The sequence below is a fragment of the Sphaeramia orbicularis genome, chromosome 8 (assembly GCF_902148855.1).
Source record: "Sphaeramia orbicularis chromosome 8, fSphaOr1.1, whole genome shotgun sequence".
NCBI classification, from domain to species: Eukaryota; Metazoa; Chordata; class Actinopteri; order Kurtiformes; family Apogonidae; genus Sphaeramia; species Sphaeramia orbicularis.
In genome coordinates, this window is record NC_043964.1 from 41,162,154 (window position 1) to 41,188,318 (window position 26,165).

General features: G+C 35.6%; 1 protein-coding gene across 2 annotated transcripts in view; it reads right to left on the minus strand.

Annotated features, from left to right (window-relative positions):
• The window catches only part of card11 (caspase recruitment domain family, member 11), a 37,962-nt gene that overhangs the window by 1,451 nt on the left and 10,346 nt on the right, over nucleotides 1–26,165 (minus strand). The window contains exons 2-24 of one of the 2 annotated variants that reach the window (XM_030141044.1): nucleotides 25,618–25,826; nucleotides 25,404–25,541; nucleotides 25,096–25,272; nucleotides 24,391–24,539; nucleotides 23,939–24,118; nucleotides 22,187–22,333; nucleotides 21,684–21,809; nucleotides 21,398–21,592; nucleotides 18,941–19,096; nucleotides 17,676–17,745; nucleotides 17,406–17,584; nucleotides 16,499–16,605; nucleotides 14,865–14,905; nucleotides 14,614–14,737; nucleotides 13,725–13,893; nucleotides 12,903–13,029; nucleotides 11,245–11,488; nucleotides 9,999–10,083; nucleotides 9,794–9,889; nucleotides 6,262–6,379; nucleotides 4,352–4,534; nucleotides 3,743–3,864; nucleotides 992–1,107 (exon numbers count right to left, since the gene is read on the minus strand). In XM_030141044.1, coding sequence (XP_029996904.1) covers nucleotides 992–1,107; nucleotides 3,743–3,864; nucleotides 4,352–4,534; nucleotides 6,262–6,379; nucleotides 9,794–9,889; nucleotides 9,999–10,083; nucleotides 11,245–11,488; nucleotides 12,903–13,029; nucleotides 13,725–13,893; nucleotides 14,614–14,737; nucleotides 14,865–14,905; nucleotides 16,499–16,605; nucleotides 17,406–17,584; nucleotides 17,676–17,745; nucleotides 18,941–19,096; nucleotides 21,398–21,592; nucleotides 21,684–21,809; nucleotides 22,187–22,333; nucleotides 23,939–24,118; nucleotides 24,391–24,539; nucleotides 25,096–25,272; nucleotides 25,404–25,541; nucleotides 25,618–25,816 — 3,248 coding nt within the window. In that variant the 5' untranslated portion in view covers nucleotides 25,817–25,826. Of the gene's footprint in view, nucleotides 1–991; nucleotides 1,108–3,742; nucleotides 3,865–4,351; nucleotides 4,535–6,261; nucleotides 6,380–9,793; nucleotides 9,890–9,998; nucleotides 10,084–11,244; nucleotides 11,489–12,902; nucleotides 13,030–13,724; nucleotides 13,927–14,613; nucleotides 14,738–14,864; nucleotides 14,906–16,498; nucleotides 16,606–17,405; nucleotides 17,585–17,675; nucleotides 17,746–18,940; nucleotides 19,097–21,397; nucleotides 21,593–21,683; nucleotides 21,810–22,186; nucleotides 22,334–23,938; nucleotides 24,119–24,390; nucleotides 24,540–25,095; nucleotides 25,273–25,403; nucleotides 25,542–25,617; nucleotides 25,827–26,165 lie in introns of both variants that reach the window. The other variant, XM_030141043.1, reaches the window with a different exon arrangement.

The following is a 26,165-nucleotide window of genomic DNA, read 5'->3' on the forward strand; positions in this document are numbered from 1 at the left end:
CAAAAATCTTCTGCTGATCTAAACTGTTTAATACCTGTTGATCCACTAATCCTATCAATACATGTAAATAATTGGTGTAAAACACAGTTTGTCATCTTGTCATGGTCATCAGATATGACCCAACTGGACGTTCAGAGGCTCCGTCGTGAACATGGAAACACAGTCATCTTCTAAAACATTGATTCACCAGTAAAACCCATGGAGTTGGATCAATGGCAGTGGATGGAGACACTTGAGTTATGTTCAGTTAATGATAGACTTTACTGAAAAATTCACTTTTTGTTCAGTTTTCTCTGTTTCTGATATGATAACCCTCAACTTTAATCTGAAGTTTTATGAATATCTACATGATTAGTGAATTAAATATAGGAAAATACATGATTTACACTGAAAAAATGCAAAATAAGGAGGATAATAGTACAATCAACTGTCATAAATCACTTAAGAAAGGTTAAATATAGAGGAAAAAATTATCTGGGAGCTGCCACAAAAGTAGCACTGGGTCTTTATGGGTTAATTTGTGTGTTTGTGCACAGCTTCACAGAAAGACACCACTACACTGTGTGTCAGTGGTTGTACATGCATATGGTGAAAATAAATATGTGCAACAATATAGTGTTTTTAAAACTCTTCTCTCTATGTTTTCGTTGGGGGATAAATGCAGGTGGTCTAGCATTAACTCCTCATCCCCAAAAAATTTGTGTCTACACCACAAGTCATGTTGTATTTTGATGAAAAGGCCCCGTTTTTAATTTAGTCCAGTGGTTGGTCATTGTTGTCATGGTAGTCAGGCCGTGTCACTTGTCTGCAGGTTGATGAATTCATTGTGTAATAAAGCCCAGATCTTCACTGTCAGATATTTAATGACAGATAAATTGTTTTGTCTGGTTAATGTCTTCTAGTGAACCTGGGTACAGGTTTGTGGTCTGTACTTCTGGGCTGAATTGCACTTGCTAATGTGTGAAAATAGGTGATGTTTTGTGAAGCATACCGTAACTTCTTGACATTTTTCTCACAGATCTTGACGTAGATGATGATTGGGTAGATTTCTCTTCTCAGGAGATCTTTGACACAGCTCAGCTCAGCCTCCAGAAGACAATGTTTGCCCTGGTGACACATGGAAAAATTGACTTTTACTAACAAGTAAAATGAACCAAAAGCAATGGAAGAAGAACCATCCGACAAAGCTGTACACTTAAAACCTCACTTACAATTATGTAAATGAAAAGGTCAGTGTTATATGTTATATATCATATTTTTGGATTCATTCTATTACTGTGTAATGTGCATAATGCATTTTACTGGTATAGATATTTCATTTGAAATGACCTCATATAATGTTGGGTAGTTTAATCTACACCAAAGCATTAAATTTTATAAGATTGCCACATGAGAACCACATATGGTGCCTGCAAGAGTTTAATTTTACTTTTATTGCTCTCATAAATAGACCTCAACCCAATAGAGAATTGTGGCTGGACTTGAAAAATGCTGTTCATTAACAATCCCTGTGCATAGTGAAAGAGCTTGAGCAGTTTTGGAGAGAATAATGGAGTAAAGTTGCAGTGTTCAGATGTGCAAACTTGACTGAGACCTGAGACCTTTCCCCTAGAGTGAGCACTGTGATAGTAGCCAAAGGTGCATCTGCTCAATACTGACATGACAGCGGTGAATATTTATGCAACCGCTTATTTTACATAAGGGATTTTTCATTAATTAACCCCTAAAGACGCAAACAACCCCCATGGACCAAAAGTATCTACTGACCTAAAATGTTTAATACCTGTTGATCCACTAATCCTGTAAATAATTGGTGTAAAATGCAGTTTATCATGTTTTCGTGGTCAGCAGATATGACCCATTTGGACGTCCAGAGGCTCCGTAGTGAACGTGGAAACATTGTCATCTTCAACAACATTGGTTCACCAGTAAAAGGCATGTAGTTTAATAAATGACATTGGACAGAGACACTTGGTTAATGTTCAGTTAATGATATGTTTTGCTGAAAATGTCACTTTTTCTTCAGTTTTCATTGTTTTGATATAATAACTATTGAATTTACTCTGAGCTTTAAAGAACATCTACATGATCAGTGAATTAAATATCGGAAAATACATTATTTTAACTGAAAAAAAAACCACAACGTACAGAGGTTAATATTGAAATAAATGGCAATAAATGACTTTAGAAAGGTTAAAAATTTGGAACTGCCACAAAAGCAGCACTGGGTCTTTATGGGTTAATATTACATTGTATAAATTTGACCATTATTCCATTTATTTAAACAATAATAGGAGAAAATATTAAAAGTGGCTGAATACTTTTTAGGCACTGTATCTCTAAAGCTAAGAGAAAAACTAGCCTGTTTTCATCTTTGTCACAATGCATTCCCAAGCTAATGCAGAAGGGTTTTAAAGGGTTTTAGTTTAACGTATGGCTATTTTCTCAAAGTGCACTTCATCCTTTAGTTTATCACAAACATCCAAAAGGATTACATTTGGAGAGACAATATTTTTCAATGAATAGGAAAAGGAAGAGAAGAAAATTATCCATAAAGTAACTAAAGCAAATGTAGTGAAGTAAAAAGTACAATATTTGCCTTTGTTTTATCTACTTATCCGTTTTTTTTTTCCTCATACCTATACTTTTTATTGCTTCCCTGTTGTAATGCTTTTAATGTTTTACGTAAAGCACTTTGAATTGTTTTGTACATGAAATGTGCTAGACACTGGTTTTAACAGGCAACATCACATCACCCCTACCCTAGCATCCCTCCACTGGCTCCCTGTGTGTTTTAGAATTGATTTTAAGATTTTACTGATCACTTTTAAAGCCTGAATGGGCCTGGCCCCTAGCTATATAGATGAGATGCTAGTTTACTACCAGCCTGTACACAGCCTTAGATCCTCGGGCAGAGGGCTCCTGGCTGTTCCAAAGTCGAGGCTTAAATCTGAAGGTGACCGGGCCTTTTCCATCAGGGCCCCTTGACTTTGGAACGGCCTGCCCAAGGAAATAAGGCTTGCTGAATCAGAGACATCTTTTAAATCACTTCTTAAAACGCATTTTTATAGACTTGCTTTTATGTGATGTTTGTCCCTTTTAATTTTTAATTTAAATTTTATTTAAAAATTTGAATTTTATCCTGTTTGATTATTAATTTATATTCTCATACATGATGTTGTCTTATCTCACTCCTTCATTTTTACATTCATTTGACAGTATCATGCTAAGTTATCCCTGCCCTCTTTATTCACTTAATTTATTCGAAGTGTCATATTTTTGCATTTGTTGTACACATCTCTCTTATTGTGTTGCTTCTGTTTTAGTGTTTTTTCTTGCATCTTGTATCCTGCTGTTGTGCCCTCTGCTTTGTCTGTCAAAAGTACTTTGTAAACTTTGTTTTTAAAAGGTGCTATATAAATAAAGCTATTATTATTATTATTATTATTATTATTATTATTATTATTATTATTATTATTATTATTATTATTATTATTAAACAAACCTGCCTTGCCTTGCCTTTGAGATGTAGTGGAGTAGAATACAAAGTTGTATAAAGTGGAAATGACTAAAATACAGCTACCTCATATTTATCCTTAATTACAGAACATGCAGCAATGTATTCAGTCATATTCTACAACTGACCACTGGAAACCAAAGATAAACCCTAACCCTATCAAAGATTAAAAAAAAAAGGTTTAATTTAAGTTTTATCTGCTTTCATCAGGTTCAGTTTTCCTACCTTTGCAGCTACAGCCTCTATGTTTTCTCTGGTGATGCATTCAAATGTCGCATGTTTCTCTTTGTAGTGAATGAACGGCTCCACATTCTGCTTCAGATGAAACTCCTCTTTGGACAAGGTGTCTACGCAGCGAAATGGAGAAAAAAAAAAAAAGCATGGAAATGAAAATATATGTTTACAGTGTCACATAGTAATGAAGCTATTACCTATAAAAAGATTTTTGCCACAAGAGGAACAGAAACTGGGCTTGTTTCTGCCTTGGGGATATCCAGTGTGTCTTTGCAAATGACTGTACAAGGCATGACCCCTTCTGGGAAACATGGTTGTGGTCATTACAGTTACTTATCATCCCTAAAACCTGAACACCACCACCATCAGCATTGCCATCATTCTTATTATCATCTAGGTCATCTGCGTCTCTGCCCCCGTTGTCTCTCTAGTTACACTCTTTTAACATTTACACCACAGCGCAGTACAATACCTGACCTGAATCTTAATAGTAGCTCCCTTCTCTCCTTCTTCTTCACTTGTTATCCACTATCTCCTCTAAGTTCCAGCAGCGAAAAGATCCTGAAAAGACTGAAAACCTCCCTTCTGTCACATACTGACCTGGTTTGCAGATGTTAAATTCCATGGCTCCCCCCATGTTAAGTATTTTCTGGATAATGGTTTTTGCCAAAGGGGTGGGAGTGAATAGGACAGGTCTCCTCCTCTGGGTCCGCTGAGGGGTGACGGTACTGTAGGGAATCAGGTTCAAACTCCTACTCAGGTCACTGTCTGGGTCGGCTGCGTCTGTTCACAGAAGGTTACACACAATTCAACGCCCACCAGAGGGAAAAGAAACAAGGATGGTGCTCCATGACGAACATAATAAATACATCATCCTTTTTTTTTCATTCCCCTTACATGTGTCACACTCTTATTTCAGGGGCCACATACAGCACAATTTGATCTCAAGTGTTAAAAAAATAACCTATAAATAATGATTCAAAATGTCTCTTTTCTCTTCATTTTAGTGTGAAAAAAGTAAAATTGCATTATGAAAATGTGACTAACCTGAACAACCATGTACAACCTGAAATTTCTTATGAAAGATAAGCAAAATTTCAACAATATTAAGTCTCAGCTTATTATCAACACAACTTACACATCACATGTGGATCTACAAAGCACAAAACATGTAGTAACAGCCTTTATACACTGGAAAAAATCAAAATCTTACCAAGTGTATTTTTCTCATTTCTAGTCAAAATATCTCATCACACTTAAGACATAATCACTTAAAGAGTAACTTTTCAGTGAGATGTAAAGAACTTATTTTTAGACAATAGAGCTTGAAAATCTCACTGAAAAGTTACTCTTTAAGTGATTATGTCTTATTTTAAGTGTGATGAGATATTTTAACTAGAAATGAGAAAAATACACTTGGTAAGATTTTGATTTTTTCCAGTGTATTGTTGAAACTGCATTTATTTTTCTAAAGACATTTCAGGTTGTTTATATTTGTTCAGGTTATTCACATTTTACTGTGAAAGGACAGTTTGTAAATGGAAATATTTTCGTAAAGGTAATTTTCCTTTTTTTAAATAAAGAAGAAAATTTGGAGTTGTCATTATGTCTAGGTTATGCTATTATTTTACACTGTAAGCCCAGATAAGCTGAGTTTACTCAAAAAAAATTGAGAAAAGTGGTTGCTTTAAAAAAATTAAGTAATGTTTAATGAACTTTTTAAGTACATTTAACTTACATTTAACTAAGATATTAAGTTAAATGTACTTGAAAAGTTCATGAACCACTTCCCTCAGTTTTTTTACTGAGAAAAGTAGCAAGTCAGCTAAAGGACACCTAGCTAAGAGAAAATATCCATGGAACAGGTCAATGGAACTGGTGGACAATAAAACAAAACACTCCCCATGGTTAAAACAAACAATCGACAATAGCCAACAGCCGCTTAGAACTTTTTGATGTGTATCTTGTATGATAAGCACCCAAACTCCGATAGCAGCTACTCTTTGACTGAAAGCACTAAGACTGGCATGTCCAGACATACAGGGGCAGGTGACAATTTACATGGTCAGAAGAAAAAGAGGTGTGGTCATAACTAAAACTTATTCATTTAAATCCATTTAACTTAAATTTATTTACATATTTGACTACATCTACAAACGAGATGACTATACTTAATATTTTCTAGTGATATCGTCAAACTTATATTTTCTAGTGCATTCTATTAAATTTTTTGAAGTATATTTGACATCCGGGCTTACAGTGTTATACTTGATATCACATTGGGCTGCATGTGGCCCCTGAACTAAAACAAGTTCATCACTGTTCACTGTTAATATCTTCAGTGTAATTTTTCAACTCTGTAACTTCATCTTTTGGCAGGCCAGTTTTGCACCACAGGCCGTACGTTTGACACCCCTGATGTTCGACCTCTGTCACACCTTATCAAGACACATGACTTTTTTTTGTTGTTGTTGTTTTGTGGTTGCAGCAGGGAGTTTTGTTCCTCTCACCTTCAGGTCGGAGTATCTCGAAGCTTTGTCTGGGTAGTGTCGCGCCGCCTGAGTTGACGATCCTCACACGCTCATTGCTGTTCATTCGCTTATACTTGATATCCACCCTGCTGACAAACTACCAAAAAAACATAGAACAGTATTATTAGACTAGATTAAAGACGTTATTGATCCCACAACGGGGAAATTCAATGGTAAAGGCAGCAACAGAATAAAGTGCAAGAAAAAAATGTGCATGCATAAAGATAGTGCAAAGGACAATATACAATAATAATGATCACAATAGTAATAACTTATAAAACTTTACTATATACATATTTACAACAGAGTGGAAACAGTACACATGCGACACAAACAGGATAGGGATACACTGTTGTGTTGTACAGTCTGACAAAGGTGGGGATGAATAACCTATAAACTTCAGATGTGTAGCTCCGAATCTCTTTATAAATTTTAGAACAAATTTGCATAAAATTCTGCAACAACCCAGTTGTAGCTGCAAAACTCTGACTCTAATCCCAGTGGAAATATTTTACACCCTTACTCCAATATCACATCCACAGAAAAGCAGAGCTCTAATAGGCTTTGGTCAATGTACTACAGTTCTCTAAGTCCATTAATTTAAGCTTCACATTTCCAAAAGAAATCACACTCCCTTTGAGTTTTTTTGCAAAAAAACTAAAAAAGAAATGACAAATTTGACTTCTCCACTGCACACACTCTTATCTCTCTTGCAAACTAAATATTAAACATCATGAATAAATGGCGAACAAACATGATTTCTATTAACATTTTATACTTATTTATATGCTATACGGCTCTTACCATACCCTACAGAAGGACTGTCAAACACATTTTAGTTCAGGGGCCACATTCAGCCCAATATGATCTCAGGTGGGTCAGAGCAGTAAAATAATGACAGTGAAAAGTAAAATTACATTATGAAAGTGTTTACATCTGCAAAGTTTACTTAAAGATGTGAACAACATGAACAACATGAAATTTCTAAAGAAAAACAGGTGCAATTTTAACAATATTCTGCCTCAGTTTATGATTTACACATGTGCATTACAACTTACAGATTACAGTGGATCTAAAAATACACAAAACATTTAATAACAGGTAAAATATTGGTAACATTACACTTAATTCTCTTAAGACGTTTCATGGTGTTTATATTTGTTCAGGTTATTCACATTCTTGGTAAAAGGATAGTTTGTAAATGTAAACATGTTTATGTAATTTTACTGTCTTTACACTAAAACAAAGAGAAAAAATTTGCAGTTGTCATCATTTATCAGTTATTATGGTAGTATTTTATTGGTCTGACTGATCCACTTTAGATCAAATTGGTCTGAATGTAGAACCTGAACTAAAATGGTTTTGACACCTTTGATTGTTAATATTGTGAGAGTAATTTTTGCATTTCACAAATTCATCCATCGAGCCAAATTCGACCCTTTGGTGGGCCACTTTTGGCCCACAGGCCGTATGTTTGACATATGTGCCCTAAAGGTAAGCCATTAATGCTGATATTTATGTCAAATCAAATAAACAGCATTTTTGGGACTGAAATAATTATTAATGCAAATACAATTGAAAAGTCAAGATTTTAATGGTTAAGGTAAAACATATTTGACATGAGAACCCTATTCTTCACCTTTTTATCATTTCGTGTTAAAAGTCAATGTGAAATAAGCTGTTTTCACATTATTTTTTCACAACATAAACAAACTTTGTCTTGACAGCATTTCTTCTTGAACTTCCCTCAGTGAATTTCCCCTCAGGGATCAATAAAGTTCAATCTGTATCTGTATTAGAGAGTTTTTCTAGTTCAGGTCAGAAAACAGGGAACACACCTAACAGTCTGTTTAACAGTCGCTGATTTATGTCTTTTCTCTCTCTCTTTGGTTATGTTTTATCACAAATGACAGCCTTCGTGCACATCTTTGTTCTCTGTATAGTTTGTTGGAATTCCTTACTTTCCAGAAAAAACATCCCTGTGCTGTTATTTATTTGTCCCACTACTGCTGAAGCATCCTCACACCTCTCCTGTCAATCCCATTTGAGATTTTTCATTATTTACTGGTTTAAAAGATTCTTACGGCTGTTTTTGATTTCCTCATCTGTTGTGATATCTGTTTCTTGTAAAATTGATTCTAATCCCACTGACACTCAATGGTTTAAATAAATAAACTCAAACTAAGAACTATATTTGTGGTGACTTCCATATGAATATTTGTCTACATTTGACATTTCCTAAGTGATTTCTTACTATTTATTATCATATCATCCTTTGTATTTGGAATGGTATTCTCTTAGTATTTAATTATATGTTTAATTTACTGACCATGTAGATGTTCATAAAAGCTCAGAGTAAAGTTAGGTTTTATATCCAAACAGAGAAAGCTGAAGAATGAGTGACTTTTCTGTAAAATGTATCACAAATTCACTCTAAAAACGTCTACAAAAAGCACTGTCATTTGCTGGTGAATCAATGTTGCAGAAGATGACGGTGTTTCCACATTCACTACGAAACCTCTGAATGTACAACTGGGTCATATCTGATTTCGCTGAAAATCTGAGAAACTGCATTTTACCTGAATTATCTAAACCAGTGGTTCCCAACCTTTTTTGGCTCGTGACCCCATTTTAACATCACAAATTTCTGGTGACCCCAGACATTCCAAATGGAGACTTTTTTTTTTTTTGCTAAATTGAATTTGTTTTTGATCATGTAATAGTTTGCTACTAAGATGCAAATAAACGTTAATTTTAGACGACATTTAGTCTATATAATGTATATTATTATGGACGGAGGCAGAAAAGCCAGGTGTAGATTACTGCACAAAGTGAGAATTTTATTTTCCTTGGTCAGGATATGTACAGTCAGTTCAGCTTGGATTTACAAGGCTGACAATTAATACTGAACAAACAAGAACTCAAACTATGAATTATGAAAGAGCTGCAGCATCTGAAACCAACCACAATGAACATTTAAAGATAAACAGTACCACAGTGCTTCAGTTTCAGCTTCACAGTTTGTCATGTCTTTTATGCATTGTGGTTGTCTCTCTTAAATCACCATATATTTTTTATTAGTAATTTTTTTTTTTTTTTTATCAATTACTAGAAATTTCAGGTGACCCCATTTGAATTCCAAGCGACCTCATGTGGGGTCCCGACCCTAAGGTTGCAAAACACAGCTCTAAATGCATCAATAGGATTAATGGTTCAGAAATTATTCAACAGTTTAGATCAGTGGAAGACTTTAGTTGCAGGCGACTGTTTAGGGCTTTAAATGATAATTAATAATTTAAATTTCATTAAGTCCTGTGTGTCTCCTTCCTGTATTCTGTCAATCTCTATCCATCACTCATCTACACCATGAAACAAAATTCATTTCTAACACTTTGTTTGGCATATTAATGGTGATATGACACAGCGTTTATTACTTAATCAGGTTTCAAACCTTTCTCAGCTAACTCTGAACAGAGTCTTTTCATACACAGGGTTCAGTTTTCATCATTACCTGCAGTATCTGAGTGAGGAAGATGCTGGCTCTTGACAAGCGAGGGCTGGCTTTAGGATCAGGAGAGGGACTGACTTCTTCAGGCTGCAAATTGTTCTATATTTATGTAAGCACAACAAGTTAGGATAAAAGCACATGAAGAAGCCGTGAAACCTAAGATCTTATTCATCTTAAAGGTGAGAAAATAGCTCAGGAAGTATCTTACCCTTATGTTGCGGTTGGTTTCACTCTCTTCTTTCCCTCCTCGGCACACTAACTTCTGTATTTTTACCAAGAGCAGCTGCTTGGCCCTGTTTTTACACACATTTACACAAACACTTGAACTCACCATTGAAGCAGAATGGCACAAGTAAAAACAAGTTATACTATCACTTAAGGGGATGTAAACGCTTTAGCTGTTTCCTCTGTTTGCAGCTGTAGACAGATGAGAGGCTCAAGTGTGAAATGTGTGTATGTGTGTTGTCTAACATTACTGCTGCCTTGAAGCAATAAAACAGGATGTAGATTCATTGCATTGATAAATGTTTTTGCTGAAATGTAATATCACTTTGCATCAAGTTCAAACAATACTTAACCCATAAAGACCTAAATAGCCACTGGCGAACAAAACCATCTACTGATCTAAACTGTTTAATACCTGTTGATCCACTAATCCTATCAATACGAGTAAATAATTGGTGTAAATGCAGTTTGTCATCTTTTCATGGTCATCAGATATGACCCATTTGGACGTTCAGAGGCTCCGTCATCCTCTACAACATGGATTCACCAGTAAAACTCATGGAGTTTGATCAGTGACAGTAGATGGACATACTTGTTTTTACGTTCAGTTATTGATATATTGGCTGAAAAAGTTACTTTTTCTTCAGTTTTCTCTGTTTCTGATACAATGACCCTAACCTTAATCTGAGCTTTCATGAACATCTATATGATCAGTAAATTATTCATTATTTGAACCCGCTTTATCCTCACTAGGGTCACGGGGGTCGCTGGAGCCTATCCCAGCTACTTATGGGTGAAGGCAGAGTACACCCTGGACGAGTCACCAGTTCATTGCATGGCTGACATATAGAGACAAACAACCAATCACTCTCACATTCACACCTATGGGCAATTTAGATTAACCAATTAACCTATTAGTGCATGTCTTTGGATGGTGGGAGGAAACCAGAGTTGATCAGTAAATTAAATTTAGGAAAGTACCTCATTTTCACTGAAAAAAACACAAAATACAGAGGATAATATTACAATAAATGGTGAGAAATCACTTACGAAAGGTTAAATCTAGAGAAATATTGCCCCAAAAGTAGCACTGGGTCTTTATGGGTTAAACAAAAAAACATGGCAGACGTTACTCCCTGCACTTCATTGTCTTAAAACCCATCATGGTTTGGAACATGTGCATTAACAGTGCAGGATCAATATCATACCATCATCCTCTGTGAATTTACCGTGAGTTGCTGGGTACGGTGCCACGTTCAGTCAAGTCAGAGCCGCTGAAGGAGTCGACGCGGGCACACAGCCACTCACATCGGCCCTGGTACCTGGTATCCAGGACGTGGACCACCTCGTCACAGTGCACACTCAGCGAGCAGCTGTCTGATTGGCCGGAAATGTTCAGGTTGACCCGTATGTAGAAGGAGTCCCCTGAAGACAGCGTACCGTCTGCAAGGTCCCTCTGAAGGCGACGGTAAGCTTGAGTGCACACACAGAAAATACTTTACCCACATGGATCCACAAAATATGTTCACACCAGCAGAGCAGTGTTCATACCACACTTATTATCTACAAAACTGGGGAGTTGGAAACGTCAGTTCTGTTGTTTGCTCAGCCCAGTATCACAGATTGAAGAGTCAGTATGGAAGGGCTTTACAGTCTGTACAATATACAACACCTCTGTCATTGGACCAGCAGCTTGAATCAAATTTCAAGAAAAAACTCAACCAAAAAAATGGGAAAACAGGGAAACAGGAATAAAGTAGTAACCCTCAGGAAGAGCCACAGATAAGGGATTCCTCTTCCAGGACAGACAGTACAAAAGGTGTTTGTGCAGACATTCAGATAAACTATGTAAGTAAAAGATAAAGAAGAACTTCATGTAGCTAAATAGAAATGTAATGACATGCTACAGCACTAAAACTACAATGAACAATGCAATAAAAACTGTAGAATTGAAGGTAAAAATAACTTATTTTCATTTCATTTCATTCATTTCATTCAAAAAGTTATGGATGGATTTGGAAGAAAATTTCAGGAAATGTTGATACTGGCACAAGCAACAAATGATTAAATTTTGGTGGTGATTGGGGGGGGGGGCACTTATCTGCCTTGGCGGAGGTCTGCACTCTCTGAGTGCTTTTCTAGTTTTTTCAAGTCATAACCAATGAAGCAGCAGTGTAAGGACAGCAAAGCTACACAGATATCACAATTTGGCCAAAAATATGACTACGGCAATTATGCTATGAGGCTAACGATATGCCCCCTTCAGTAAATTGGCTTCAATAAATAGTTACAAATATTTTTAATAAAATGTATTGCAAAGTAAGGGATGTTCCATGGTTTTATGAATATATTTGACGTTTTGCATTCTTTCACCTTTTTTCAGCTTCCATAAATCAAGTTTTTTCTGATAATACCTGAAAATTCAAACACTGAAACTAAATGCAAACCAAAGAAAATTAAACCAAAGTATGATGATGCAAAAACTACACAGAAATCTATTTCTTTATAGGTATTTGAAAGCCACATACCAATAAAAAAAACAACGAAAATGTCAACACTAGCAATTGCATAATTAAATAGCACTAATACTAGCAGTAATTTGATACCATTACATATCAAAATTCAGTATTCATAACGTTATTTGAGTATTAACTTGAATATTTTACAAAACAAGAAAACTCACATGAGAAGAATTTTTGTTACAGTTTAATGTCATGTGCACATTTTCAGCTTTTCCTCATTTTTTTTTTTTTTTTTTTTTTTTTTTTTTACCAAATTTAGTGTTATTGGAGTGCAACTTCTTTTAGAGTGAAGTAGTTGCTTGTTTGGTATTTATACACACTCACAGAATATTCTCAACATTAAAACTGGATGAAACCACACTTACAGTCAAAGCTGGCTCGATAGTGCAGCTTTACAGGACCAGAGCAGTGCTGTAGTGTCCAGTGAGCCTCTTCTTGAGTACTGGTGTCCAATGAAACACTCTGGTTCTCCCCACGTATGGAGCCCTCCAGCTGATCAGAGAAACGTAGCACGAGACTAATGTTAATTAAAGTGCTTATATTGTTCCTTCTAATTTTGCTACTTTTGTAAATGAGTTCTTCAATAATTGGTAGCATAAATAATAACATAAAAACAGCTAAATACATCTAAAAATAAAATGTCTGTCAAAAGTGGTTTTGAAGATTTGTTGGATTTAGAGGATTCACATATTACACAACAAGCAATGTATAGAATAGAATAGAATAGAATAGAATAGAATAGAATAGAAATGAAAATTACAGGTGGTCTGTACCATAAACAGTGCACTATGCGACTATATACAACACAGTAAAATACACACATATATTAAATTTATATATATATATATATATATATATATATATATATATATATATATATATATATATATATACATATATATTTATTTATTTATTTATTTATTTATTTATTTATTTATAGGATGGAATAAATTATATAATGCATGACAAGGTAAGAAAATGTAAAATATAACAGTAGTATAAAAACCATGGAACGTGAGCTGGGGTTAGACCTTCGTGAGACATGTTAGTTTTACCCTACTGATGATGTGTTGTTGAAATAGAAATTAATAATAAGATTATTATGAGTAACAAAAAGTAGGACCGAAATCAAAACTAGGAATGAACAGATTTTGCAAAAACATGAAAATGACATAAAAACTACACACCAGCAGGAGGTGGTGGCCCTCCCGTAGCCCGGCCCTGTCTGCGAAGGAACCCGGCTGGACTGATGAGATGAAGATCCCGCTGTCATTACCACCAACTAGAGTGATGTCCTTCAGCAGGTTGTCACCTAGCAACGACAACTCCTGCACCGGCTTCAGGGACGAGCTGATTCTGGAGAAGGAGGACAGAGACGGACGAAATGGCCTGTGTGAAAACACAAAATGACAAGAGTGTCACCGTGAACAGAGGGAAGTGTTTAGAAGATGTTTGACTTGCAGGGTGCAGCCATAACATTAGAACCACTGACAGGTGATGTGGTGATAATGATGATTATCACATTACTTGAAAAAGTCACTTTTTCTTCAGTTTTATGAACATCCACATGATCAGTAAATTAAATAAAGGAAAATGCCTGATTTTCATTGGAAAAATGCAAAATACAGAAGATAATTTTATAGTAAATGGTGATAAATTACTTCGGAAAGACAAAAACAAATCATGTGGGTCTTTAAGGCTTGACATGACTGCCACATAATATATCTGCTAAGTGAAGACCTGATACAAGTTGTACAATAACCCTTAACTTTAATCTGAGCTTTTAAGAACATCTACATGATCAGTCAATTAAATATGGGAAAATAAATGAACTTAACACAAAAATGCAAAATACTGAGTATAATATAGAAATAAATGGTGTTAAATCACTTAAGAAAGGTTAAAAATAGAGAAAAAATCATTTGGAAACTGCAACAAAAGTAGCACTGGATCTTTATGGGTTAAACCACATCAACTTAAAGGACTAAAACATCCCACCTACTGAAATTAGATACTTAACATCAACCCTTCAGCGGTCAGTGGTCATAGTTATGGCAGGTTGGTGAATGTCTGTACCTTTCTAGGGAGAGTTTCCTAAAGATACTGTTGACCTGCTCCAGGTCGTAAGTGTCCATCCCCTCAGACTGATGTGAGGAGGACGACGAGTGGACAGAAGGAGGACCACGCTGCACTTCATCCTCTAAAAAAAACAACAGACAGACAGGGGAAAAATGGGAAAGCAAATAGATTCAAAGAATGGCAACACAATAATATAGAACAGCAGTGTCATTGTGATCAGGGTAAGAAAGATGTTCAGTATAATTTACCAAATTCTGTTTCCTGGTTGTCACTATCAAAGTCAGAATGGCTGAAAGAGACAAAAACAATCAGATCATAAAAGAATAAAATGTATTTATTCAATTACATACATAGTTTTAGCTCTGTGGATTTTTTTTATAAACCATTTTGCTTGTTTTAGTACATATGGAGTAAAAAAAAAAAAAAAAAAGAAAAAGATCTCCTTGCAGACAAAATGCATCAAATCAAACTAATCAAAACTGCAATTTTCAATCAAGCATAAAATGGTTCATTACAGGCTTTTAATCCACATCACTGAGTTGTAACTGTTTTGCTTTTGCTAATTTTGATGAGACTGAGCCATTTGACAATACTCTTGTCCCCTTACATTACATCCATCACACTGAATAATTCCACTATATTATGCTGTGAATACACTACATAAAACATATATGTAAATCAATTCCTTGGTCTTTATAAAGGATTATGTTAATTTGTCATAAATTGTTATGACGTTACTAGAGTATGACCAGGTCTGATATGAACGAACAGGGAGTGCAAATAACAGAAGCTACTATGTTGAAATCTGGCAGATTCAGAAATAAAGTGAAAATATGCTCTCAGCTTTGGGGTCATCCTCTGAATCAGCAAGAAACTGATCATGTTGACAGACATTTTTGTGCTGCATGTGTTTTTTTTCCCAGAGCAATAGCTGCTGCCTATAAACGTAACTACTCTGCCATTTTCTAAGAGGACCGAGATATGGGACGATGTAAAATTCTGTAGTGAGTTTCTAATTATTTTAGAGTAGATATATAGTTGGACGAGTATAATAAGATAGAACCTCCTGAAAAGCATTTTGAGCCTTCTGTTGCTCATAGAGACAATTAGCAACAGAATCAAAACAGTAGTAGTAAGTATGTATGTTTATTTAATTGTATTTCACCCACTGGCATTTAAAGGGTTAAGAGCCTGAAAATGTATCAGTATGTGACAGTTCTGATCAGATAAGTTGGAGATAATAGTAATAGTTTTACGTTTTGGACACAAGATGAATCTCTGAACCCAAACTGAATGGCCAAACCAACATAAATTCATTAACCTGTTTAACCCTGACCATATTTTCAGGGGAAAAACGCCTAAAAAGACATACCCAAAGTAAATGAAGAATTACTTCACAATAATAAGGTTCACATGGATGTTCTTGGTGTCTATGGACATTTAGAGACCTCACAGAATCTATTCCTATTGTCTAAAATATTGTACCTATTACTATGCCTGAGTAAACTGTAACAAACTAAAAGAGAAATTAGAATTTTTTATCCTCGCCTGTTTTTTTTCGGCTGGATTGACGATGATATGCATAAATTAATTGCTCGTGTTGGAGATTTTTAATAGTGTATATTTCACCCCACAAAGATTAAAAATCATGTTTGAACATTAAAGTTTGCACTAAAATACACTTTTGATGTACTTTTATTAACATTAGGGTCTAAACTTTGAGCAAAAGTTGAAAAAAACATACATTGTCCTGATTTATTATATTTTTATAGTAGATGAATATTAATATAATTTTTTTAGGCCCGCGGGTGGGCCGATAGGGCTAAAGGGGTTTTAAGAAGGTCAATTCTTGTTGAATGACAGAGTACAAAGGTGTAACTACCTGCGGGGGTAGAAGTCGTGTTCCTTTTCTCTCTCCCTGCGATAAAGTGAGGCTTTTTCTGGTGGTTCAGGGAGTGTGGACAAGATGCTGTCATTACGGTACCGCAACTGGACAACAAGAAAACAAAATGTATTATAATGCTGTATTAGACCTGGAGGTAGTTCCAGTTATATAACATTGTTAGCCTCATAGCATAATTACCCAAGTCATACACTATATAGACAAAAGTATTGGGACATGTTGAATTCAGATGTTTCTTTTCTAACAGGGGTCTGGGATTCAAAACAATAATGACAAATGTCATAATATAGTTTTATATTGTGATAAATATTACATTGATTATTAATGCTGATGTTTATATGTCAAATCTGCAAAAACAGGACATTTTACTGTAGCCATGATATGCCCCACAATTTTTGTCCATATAGTTTATAAACCTCATTATTTCCTTTTTAAGTTTAATGAAGGTTTTTCTTCCTAAGTGAGATGTGAAGAAAGTAGAAGGTAAGTTGTGGTAGAAAATTATTATTTATAGGCAGAGCACAAACATTTTTTTAGAAATTTAAAGTAGAACATTTATAATCATAGTCATGGACAAAAAAAACAAAACAAAACAAAATCAATGTTGACAGAAATTCAGTAAAAACCATCTCTGAAGTATTTTGGAAGCAAATATAACAATTTAAATGAATCTAACCAATGCAATACAATGATATTTATCACAATATAAAACTATATTATGACATTTGTCATCATTGTTTTGTATCCTAGATAGATCCCTGTTAGAAAAGAAACACCTGAATTCAACGTGTCCCAATACTTTTGTCCATATAGTGTATGACTTGGGCAATTATGCTATGAGGCTAATGACATGTAAATGTATTTGGTATCCTATAGTCCCTCTCACCATATTTGGCCTGGTGCACGCCTCAGGCATCACAAACGAGAGAGGGGAGGGAGATGGGGAGGAGGCGGAGCATGGATGAGCAGAGGTGTTCGGATACGTGGGCGACACTGGGAAAACGGGCGAAGAGGGAAGGGAGCTACTGATGTGGTTAGGGTGAATCTCCAGAAAGTCTCCATTGACTGATAAAGATGAAGGTTAGAGACAGATGTGAATAAGTGTGCAGGTTATGGTGGGAGACATGAAGAGAATGTAAGACTGGGTGTGTTTTACCTGCAGACTGAGTCGCCTCTGAGTTAGCATGAAGATCTTTCGGTGCAAAGACTGGAGACTTTACTCTGTTCTAAAAGACAAAGGGTAAAAGGTATGTTCATTTCAGTTTTATTTTAACCCATAAAGACCCAAACATGCACCATCCACCAAAGAATCTACTGATCTAAAATGTTTAATACCTGTTGATCCACTAATCCTATCAATACATGGAAATAATTGGTGTAAAATACAGTTTGTTGTCTTTTCATGGTCATCAGATATGACCCATTTGTCATATGGGCATTCAGAGGCTCCATAGTGAACATGGAAACACTGTCATCTTCTACAACACTGATTTACCAGTAAAACCCATGGAGTTTGATAAATGATAGTGAATGAAGACACTTGGTTTATGTTCACTTAATGATAAATTTGGTTGGAAAACTCCCTTTTTCTTCAGTTTTCTCTATTTTTGATACAATAACCCTCAACCTTAATCTGAGCTTTTATGAACATGTCCATGAACAGTCAATTAAATGTAAGAAAATACCTGACTTTCACTTAAAAATCCAAAATACACAGTATAATATAGGAATAAATGGTGATAAATCACTTAACCTCCTACGACCCAGGAAATGTCAGCAAAGTACAAGCTTTTTTAGTTTTTTATTAAATAAGTGCCTATATTGGAAACATCATGATGCAACAGTTTTTTCAAATGCAGTTTTTAAATTTTTTATGGAATGTCCTTTGTGGTGGACAGTTTTCTTTTCTTTTTTTTGTATAAAGTTGTGAAACTCTTGTCCACAAATGTGGACAGAAAACCCATAGCTGGGTCTAAGGAGGTTAAGAAAGGCTAAAAATAGGGAAAAATTCATTTGGGAACTGCAACAAAAGTAGCATTGTGTCTTCATGGGTTAAATCACATCAACTTAAAGGACTAATGCATCCCACCCATTGAAAATGGATAATTAAAAATCAACTCTTCAAGTCACTTCTTCCTCATTTTTTTCTGATTTGAAACAATATCCTTTAAATTTACTTTCAGCTTTTATGACCATCTACATGATCAGTAAATGAAATATAGGAAAATACCTGATTTTCATTCAAAAATACAAAATACAGAGGATAATTTTATAATAAATGGTGATAAATCACTTGAGAAAGACAAAAAAAAAAACATTCAGAAGTTGTGACAAAAATAGCTTTGGGTCTTTACGGGTTAACATGACTTCCACATAATATGTCTAAGTGAAGACTTTGTTAGGCTTTGCTGTGTTGCTGACCCCTGCTTTGAGGTTTGGTCTGCGTTTGAGGCGAGGCTCTTCAGAAAAGAACTTCTCCTCTGGGGATTCGTCACTGGACCATTCTGATTGGCCCTGGACTGGTTTAAACCCCTCCCCCTGAGAGATGATCATCGGCGGCAAGTCCCTCGGGAGACTCTGCAGAAACAAGGAGAAAAGTTCACATTACAGATCTGAATAGAAGTAGTGAGTAGTGGTTGAGGAGAAGGTTGATCATCAAAGGTGGCATACATGAGTTAATGAAGAATAGTATTTCAAGTACATAAATATGCAAAAATAAGAAAGATATTTTCACATGCATTTGTCACAGTCAATAATGTAAGTATACAGGAATCAAAAGAGATGTGGAGAACAATATCTAACTCACTTTTCCATTATACTGTATGAGAATTTTCATTAGATAATATACACTGTGCCTATAAAGTTGGAATAAGATATTTGTACCTCTTCTCATGAAATGATTAAATAATGTGATTTATTTTTGGTAGATGGTATAGAAGTGGAACTGGGGCTCTGTATGTAATCATTGCACCAGGTCAGAGGTGATTACTGATGTGTATAAATAGGAATTAAAAGAGGAATATATCTGAAAACAAAATTATTCCAACTTCATGAGAAACCGTACATGTATATATGAAATAATAATAAAATAATGTGATAAAATAGATATTTATAACTGTAAAAAGAAACACAACACAAATTTTTATTGTTCCAAACGCCATTCGAGATTTCTTTAAATTAAGAAAGAGTAACTATAATCTAAGAGGTCTTTATATTTTTGAATGTACGAAAGTGAGGACAAATGTGAAGTCCAGATGTATTTGGGTTGTGGGTGTGAAATTATGGAATGGACTTGATGATGAATTTAAGTTGTTCAGTTCTCTGAAAAAGTTTTAAAAATGTCTTAAGTATAAGATCATTCAGGAATATTAAGTTGAGATGGTCAATATGTTCTTATTGCAGATTTTTTTGTTATAATGGGAAAGCTCGATGATGTACACATTTAATTTAACGTAAGTATCAGGTGAAAAGGAAGCTTTTGCTTCTAGCCTATTCCTTTTTTTGTTTTTTGTGTTTATTGTGGTTGTTGTATTGTATGCAGTGATTAATGTACAAACCAAAAATAAACCATTTACTCAAACCATTCATTCATCCATTCATTCATTCATTCATTCATTCATTCATTTTACTGAGCGTAAGGTTTATCTTTGCTTATCCTCTTCCTCTCCACTGAGTTACCCAGAATATCAACAATACCAAAGAAATAAAATATCTAAGGATATATGTGTTAAACCATGCTCCTTAATTCTTATATTAGAATAACTTTACATCGTAATCCTTATGTATTTTACATTTTAAGGCTTTTCTGAGACGCAACAGACTCAACTAATCATCAATTAATTCCACTGTTTGACTCCAAAAACAGAACCTTCTATGTTTTACATTTGATCTCACTTTGCATGTTTCTCATAAATAAAAATAGAAAAAAAAGTACTTCTGTAAAAAAAAAAAAAAAACAATCAACTTTACTTTCATCTTTCTTCAGTATTATAATTTCTTCACTGCAACAAAAATGTACAAGTGCAGTAAAATACCCTGAAATTTACTTGAAGACACAGACAGTAGGCCTTTGAATGACTTTGCATCATATTAATAAAATATGAAAGATATTAAACTATTCTAACTTTAAATGAAATTTAAAAACTTATAAACAAGAAATTAATTCCAACGTGTACCCATTTTCAATGTAAACAACAGACTGATGGGCACTTTTAATACCCCTCGGCTAAATATAGTGTAAGATTCTGTTGAAAGTTACTGCCCTATAATTTAGATTAGATTGTAAAACTTATTACATACATATTTATATTTGAAAGTACTCAGATATTATAACTGCACAAGGGACAAGACCATTTGACCTTGAAAAAGTAGGTCAAGGTCACTGATTTTCAATAGGTTTCTGCTCCATGCCAAGATGCATCCACAGTATAAATGTGGTACAGATATTTCAATGCATTCTCCAGATAATGCGATTTTGTCATTGAATGGACAGACGAACAGACAGATGACAAAACGATTACAATACCCCTTCGGCCAGAAGTTGGCCAAGGGGTAAAAACTGTTTTTCATCTTGTTACATTTTGTCATGTCTTTAACAGCATTTTCATCTGGGATTTGTCTTGTTTATGTGTTATTTTTTCATCCATTAATGTTGAAATCATTCTTGTTGTTGTGATGGTTTGCAATGATGATTAGATATTCCATTAAAAGTAAAATAATAAGCCTGTTCTGAAAATGTACAGTAGAAAGTACAGATGTTTGTCTAAAAAAAGCAAAAACATTGTCAGAAAAATGTTAAAAATCCAGTAATGAAAATCCTACTTTGTTACAGTATGAAAGTATTTGTACTCAGTAACGTCCCTGATCATATGTTCTTACCTGGTCCAGACCAATGTCCTTGGATATCCGTCTTAGGCGAGACTCCAGTGTGACCAACTTGGCGTCTTTGCGAACAATTTCAATATGAAGTTCATCGCTCTTTTCCTCCAGCTCTCGGATCTGCTTGCGATACTTGTCTTTGTCAATGAGACTTTGTGAGGACTGATGCTGGGCCTCGTCTCTGGACCGAAAAGCCTGGAATGAGATGAATAAGAAGTAGAAGTAAAGATGTCACACAGAACCCAGACAGAAAATGCAAACCCTCATAGTGTTAGTGAGGAGCTACCTGGTCCCGCTCCTTCTCCACCTCCTCCAACTGGATGGTGATGGTGTCCATACGGTTACGGTACATTTCACAGTCTTTCTGCAGTGTGGAGCACTTCAACTCCAGCTCCTCCTTCTCCTCCAGGTACTAAATACAAACACACACATACACAAAAAGAACCACATAAGCACGGGCATCATTGGTGGAGTCAGTTTAGTGGACAAAGAAAAGCAGAAAGGGAAGAGAAACTGATAAAAGACCAGCTAAAGTAGAGATGAAAGGGTGTGTTTCACAAGTGTTCTCATGGGTATAAGAGTTGTGTATTTCGTGTGTGTGTATGTGTGTGTGTGTGTGTGTGTGTGTGTGTGTGTGTGTGTGTGTGTGTGTGTGTGTGTGTGTGTGTGTGTGTGCATGTTTCAATGTGTTTCTTTGCTTTGCTTCAAGTTCACTGTAAAAGGAATTCATTCATTTGAACCAAATTCACAGTATATTCACCCAATGTCTGACTTGTGTGTTTTTGTTACCTTGTCTCTCAGTTCCTCTGCCTGTCGGACTTCCTCCTGGAGGTTATAGAGGCGGTTGACCAGGTCCTGTCTGTCCTCAAGCGCTTCTAGTCGGTCATGCTCCAAAATGTCAAAGATGGTTTTGTCTGTTGTAGGTAGCAGACTAGGCTGTGGGTAAAGAAATACATTATTGGACATGGATATGGACACTATTTGCACAAACTAAAGGACATGTTCACATCCAGGGTGTTGGAAAGGTTTCAGCACTGTCACAACCCTTATGAGGACTAAGCAGTTCAGAAAATGGATGGATGGAAAAAGGACTGTGGTAAAGTGTTAATTCAGTGCATTGAAAATATATGCATATGTTGGGCTTAAAATATAGTGAGTCAAAGTAGTTACAGAACAGGTGTATTCTTTCTATCTATCTATCTATCTATCTATCTAGCTATCTATCGTATAGTATAGATTTGGCCTTTTATATATTTTCAGTATAATTTCATGTGGTAGTTTTTATACAGAGTCTTTCTTTTTGCACTTTAATAATCTGCTGCTAAACAGAACAGAGCTGTTAAAGTAATTTTCATTCTTCCTGTAACAGTAACAATAAAGTTCTATTCTATTCTATTCTATTCTCTACATCTACATAGTTGCGTGAAATTCCCATTCCCACTGATCTGAAATATTATGATGAAAATGTTCATGTCACTTGTCAATTATTATCACAATCGATGTCAAATCAACATTTCTTTTTGGTTTACAGTGAAAGTTGAAGAAACTTGATGGTTGCTTATGATTTAAAAGGATTATTCATGGTAAGAACTTGATAAATATTTTATAAATTTAAATGTAAAACATTTATAGAACAATTGGAATGATAAAGAATTTTAGTAATTAGTAAAACTAAGTAAAAAAAAAAAAAAAAAAAAAACTCTAAAGGATTTTGTGAGCATAGCAATAAAAACAATATTTACCCTTGAGATGAAATCTAACATTAATTGCAAATGATATTTATCACAATATAAAATGAGCTCATGACATGTCATATTATGATTTTGTAGTCTTCTGTTACACCTGAATTAAATGTGTCCCAATACTTTTGTCCATATAGTGCACAGACTGTCACACCAAGTGTATCAAATGAAAGCTGCACGTGTACATATGTAAGTTTCAGTCAGGCCAAAGTTCCTCAAATGAAATAGATGCTACACTTCACACTTTGCCAGTGATAAGAAATGATTCAAACTTTCTGGCTCTTAAGTGAACATGACTGGAAGGGGTGAAAACTTTGTGTAAATAGATGGAATTAGATTAAATTGGTAAAATAAAAATAAAACAACAATACACTAATACCACACTTTCATGGGTAATTACTATTATTTCCTCTTCCTTTAGGTGGAATTTGTATTGCAAGATCTCACATGAATTCAGTGCTGGGACAAACTATATTCTTCAAATCAAGTCAATTTCCTCCCAATCTATGTGTCTGAAAAATGTAACTTCACTGTAAGAATGATCTGAATATATGTAGCTGGTGAAAAAATGGTTCAGTTTTTTTACTTGGGTGATGTTGGGAGGGAAATATTAACATATTATATAACATATTAACATAATATATAACATTGATCTCTCCCATTGGAAATAAGGGGAAAGAATCTTCCTTGAGTTCCATAAAGGGGCGGGGCAATGGAGAGATCATGTGACACTGGTACAGGAAGTGACTCTTCCAGTGATGTGTCTACTTTCCCTGAGCTGTCTGTGGACAGTCTGTACCTGTATGATGGACTGTAGCTCCTGGAGTTTGAGCTTGAGCATCTCATTCTCCCGTTCCAGCTCAAAAATCTGCTCTCGCTTTGGCCGGTTCTCGATGTCGTTCTTCAGCTTGAGACTCTGCTTCCTCTCTATGTTACACTCCTCCTCCACTTTATTCAGCCTGTGCTTCAGCTGATCAATCTGGACAGAGACAGGACACCGAATGAGTGCAGTTTTTGTGAGAAATAATGGGATGGAAAGATAGATAGATAGATAGATAGATAGATAGATAGATAGATAGATAGATAGATAGATAGATAGATAGATAGATAGATAGATAGATAGATAGATAGATAGATAGATAGATAGATAGATAGATAGATAGATAGATAGATAGACAGACAGACAGACAGACAGACAGACAGACAGACAGACAGACAGACAGACAGACAGACAGACAGACAGACAGATACCTCCAGCTGCAGGTCTCGGCTTCTCATCACCGCCATGTTCTTCTCCTCACTCAGCGCTGCGTACCTCATGGCCAGTTTGTAGTTTTCATCCTTTACTCTCAGCAGCTCATCATTGTAGGTGTTTCTCTCTTCTTTTAACTTGTTGAACCCTGAAGACAAACCACAATTCCTTTTACAGTGCTTTTCATTTACTAGGTTTCCTGTTTCATGCATACATTATAGCCAGGGTTAGTAGATGTCATTTTAAATTGCAACGCTTCCCACTTCCACATTTACTCAAAGTGTACACAAGTCAGAAAAAACTTGAGCAACACTGTGAAATTAGTTGTTTATTACAATAAAATAATAATAATAACAATAATAATAATAATAATAATAAATATAATTGCAGTGTGTTAAAATGTGAATTCATAGGTTAACCAGCTGCAGGGTTGGGTCTCAGTGTCCTACTTTCATAAACAGGTTTTGGTAAATGATGAGAGTGGCAGCTCAGTCTTGTTAAACCCAACTGTGGTGCACCAAGTGGGGTAAACCAAGCATGTGAGAAAGCTGCAGTTTCAATACATAGCAGGCATTCAGTTTGGATTACCACTATAGACACTTGACATCATTGTTTTGCGTGGTTTAAGTCTATTTCCCTATCGACAAGATAGAGGAAAACAAAGATAGAGGAGCTTGAACATCAAATATCAAAATCATACTGACTCTGCTGGATGGCCTGTAGCTCCTGGTTGGCCAATCGGAGCTTCTTTTGCTCATCCTCCAGCGTGCAGTTCTTCCTGCTGAGCTCCACCTGCTGCAGAGTCTTCACTTTAGACTGCTGCTGCAGCTTCATCACCTCATTCATCAGAAAGTGGGTCAGACCTTCATGTCCTTCTTCCACTAAGAACAAAGAGCAGGTAAAGGTGAAGACAGACACAGAATGCGACCGAAAAACACAGACTATAAATCGATAGTAACTTCAGTCAAACTGTGATGTACACTGTGAGTACAGACTAGAGTGTAAGCCTCACCAACGATGGTGGAAAAGCGGCGTGTGGGTTCATTGCCGGTGATCAGCTTGTACAGGTCAGGATAGTAAAACTCCAGACTCTCCAGAAACGCCACGTACCCGCGCTCTCCTTTAGTTTGGAGGATGTCAAGCAGACGGCCTAATGGAAGACTGAGTGTCAGAAAGTCCATCCAGTTCTAAAATACTTCCATGAACAGACTTATGGCTCTACCTACTTGTGCGGTTTGCTTTTGTGGCCAGCCGCAGCGAGTTGAGAATCTCATCCTCATCCTGTTCGTCCAGGACTTTGCACTGGCGGAGGTAAGGGGTGACCTTTGCCGGGGAAATGATGCGACACAGGTCATAGCGTTTGCAATCCACCTTATCCCACATCGCATCCACATCTTCGAGTAACGAAGCTGTCCCGTTTTCCATCTCTTACACCCTGACAGGAAGATAAAAGATGTCAAGATTTGGTAATTTTTCCAGTATAACGTTTGACTGATGATTATTTTCCATTCCACTGAATCAAAGAGATGACACCCACATCCATGGCAATATCTGTCACTCAAAACTGATATCTCATAGAATGCAACTGTTTCATTACATACAGATAATGCAAACTAAACTGTATCCTAATATAGTTCAGTGTCTCCTCAAAAGACACAGCAGTTTTTAATTTTTGTCCACTGTACAAAGGACACGTTCTATAAAACACAAATAACAATGTGTCTAAATAATTGTTCTAGTATGCTATTTTCACCCATGACAACTACTGAATGCA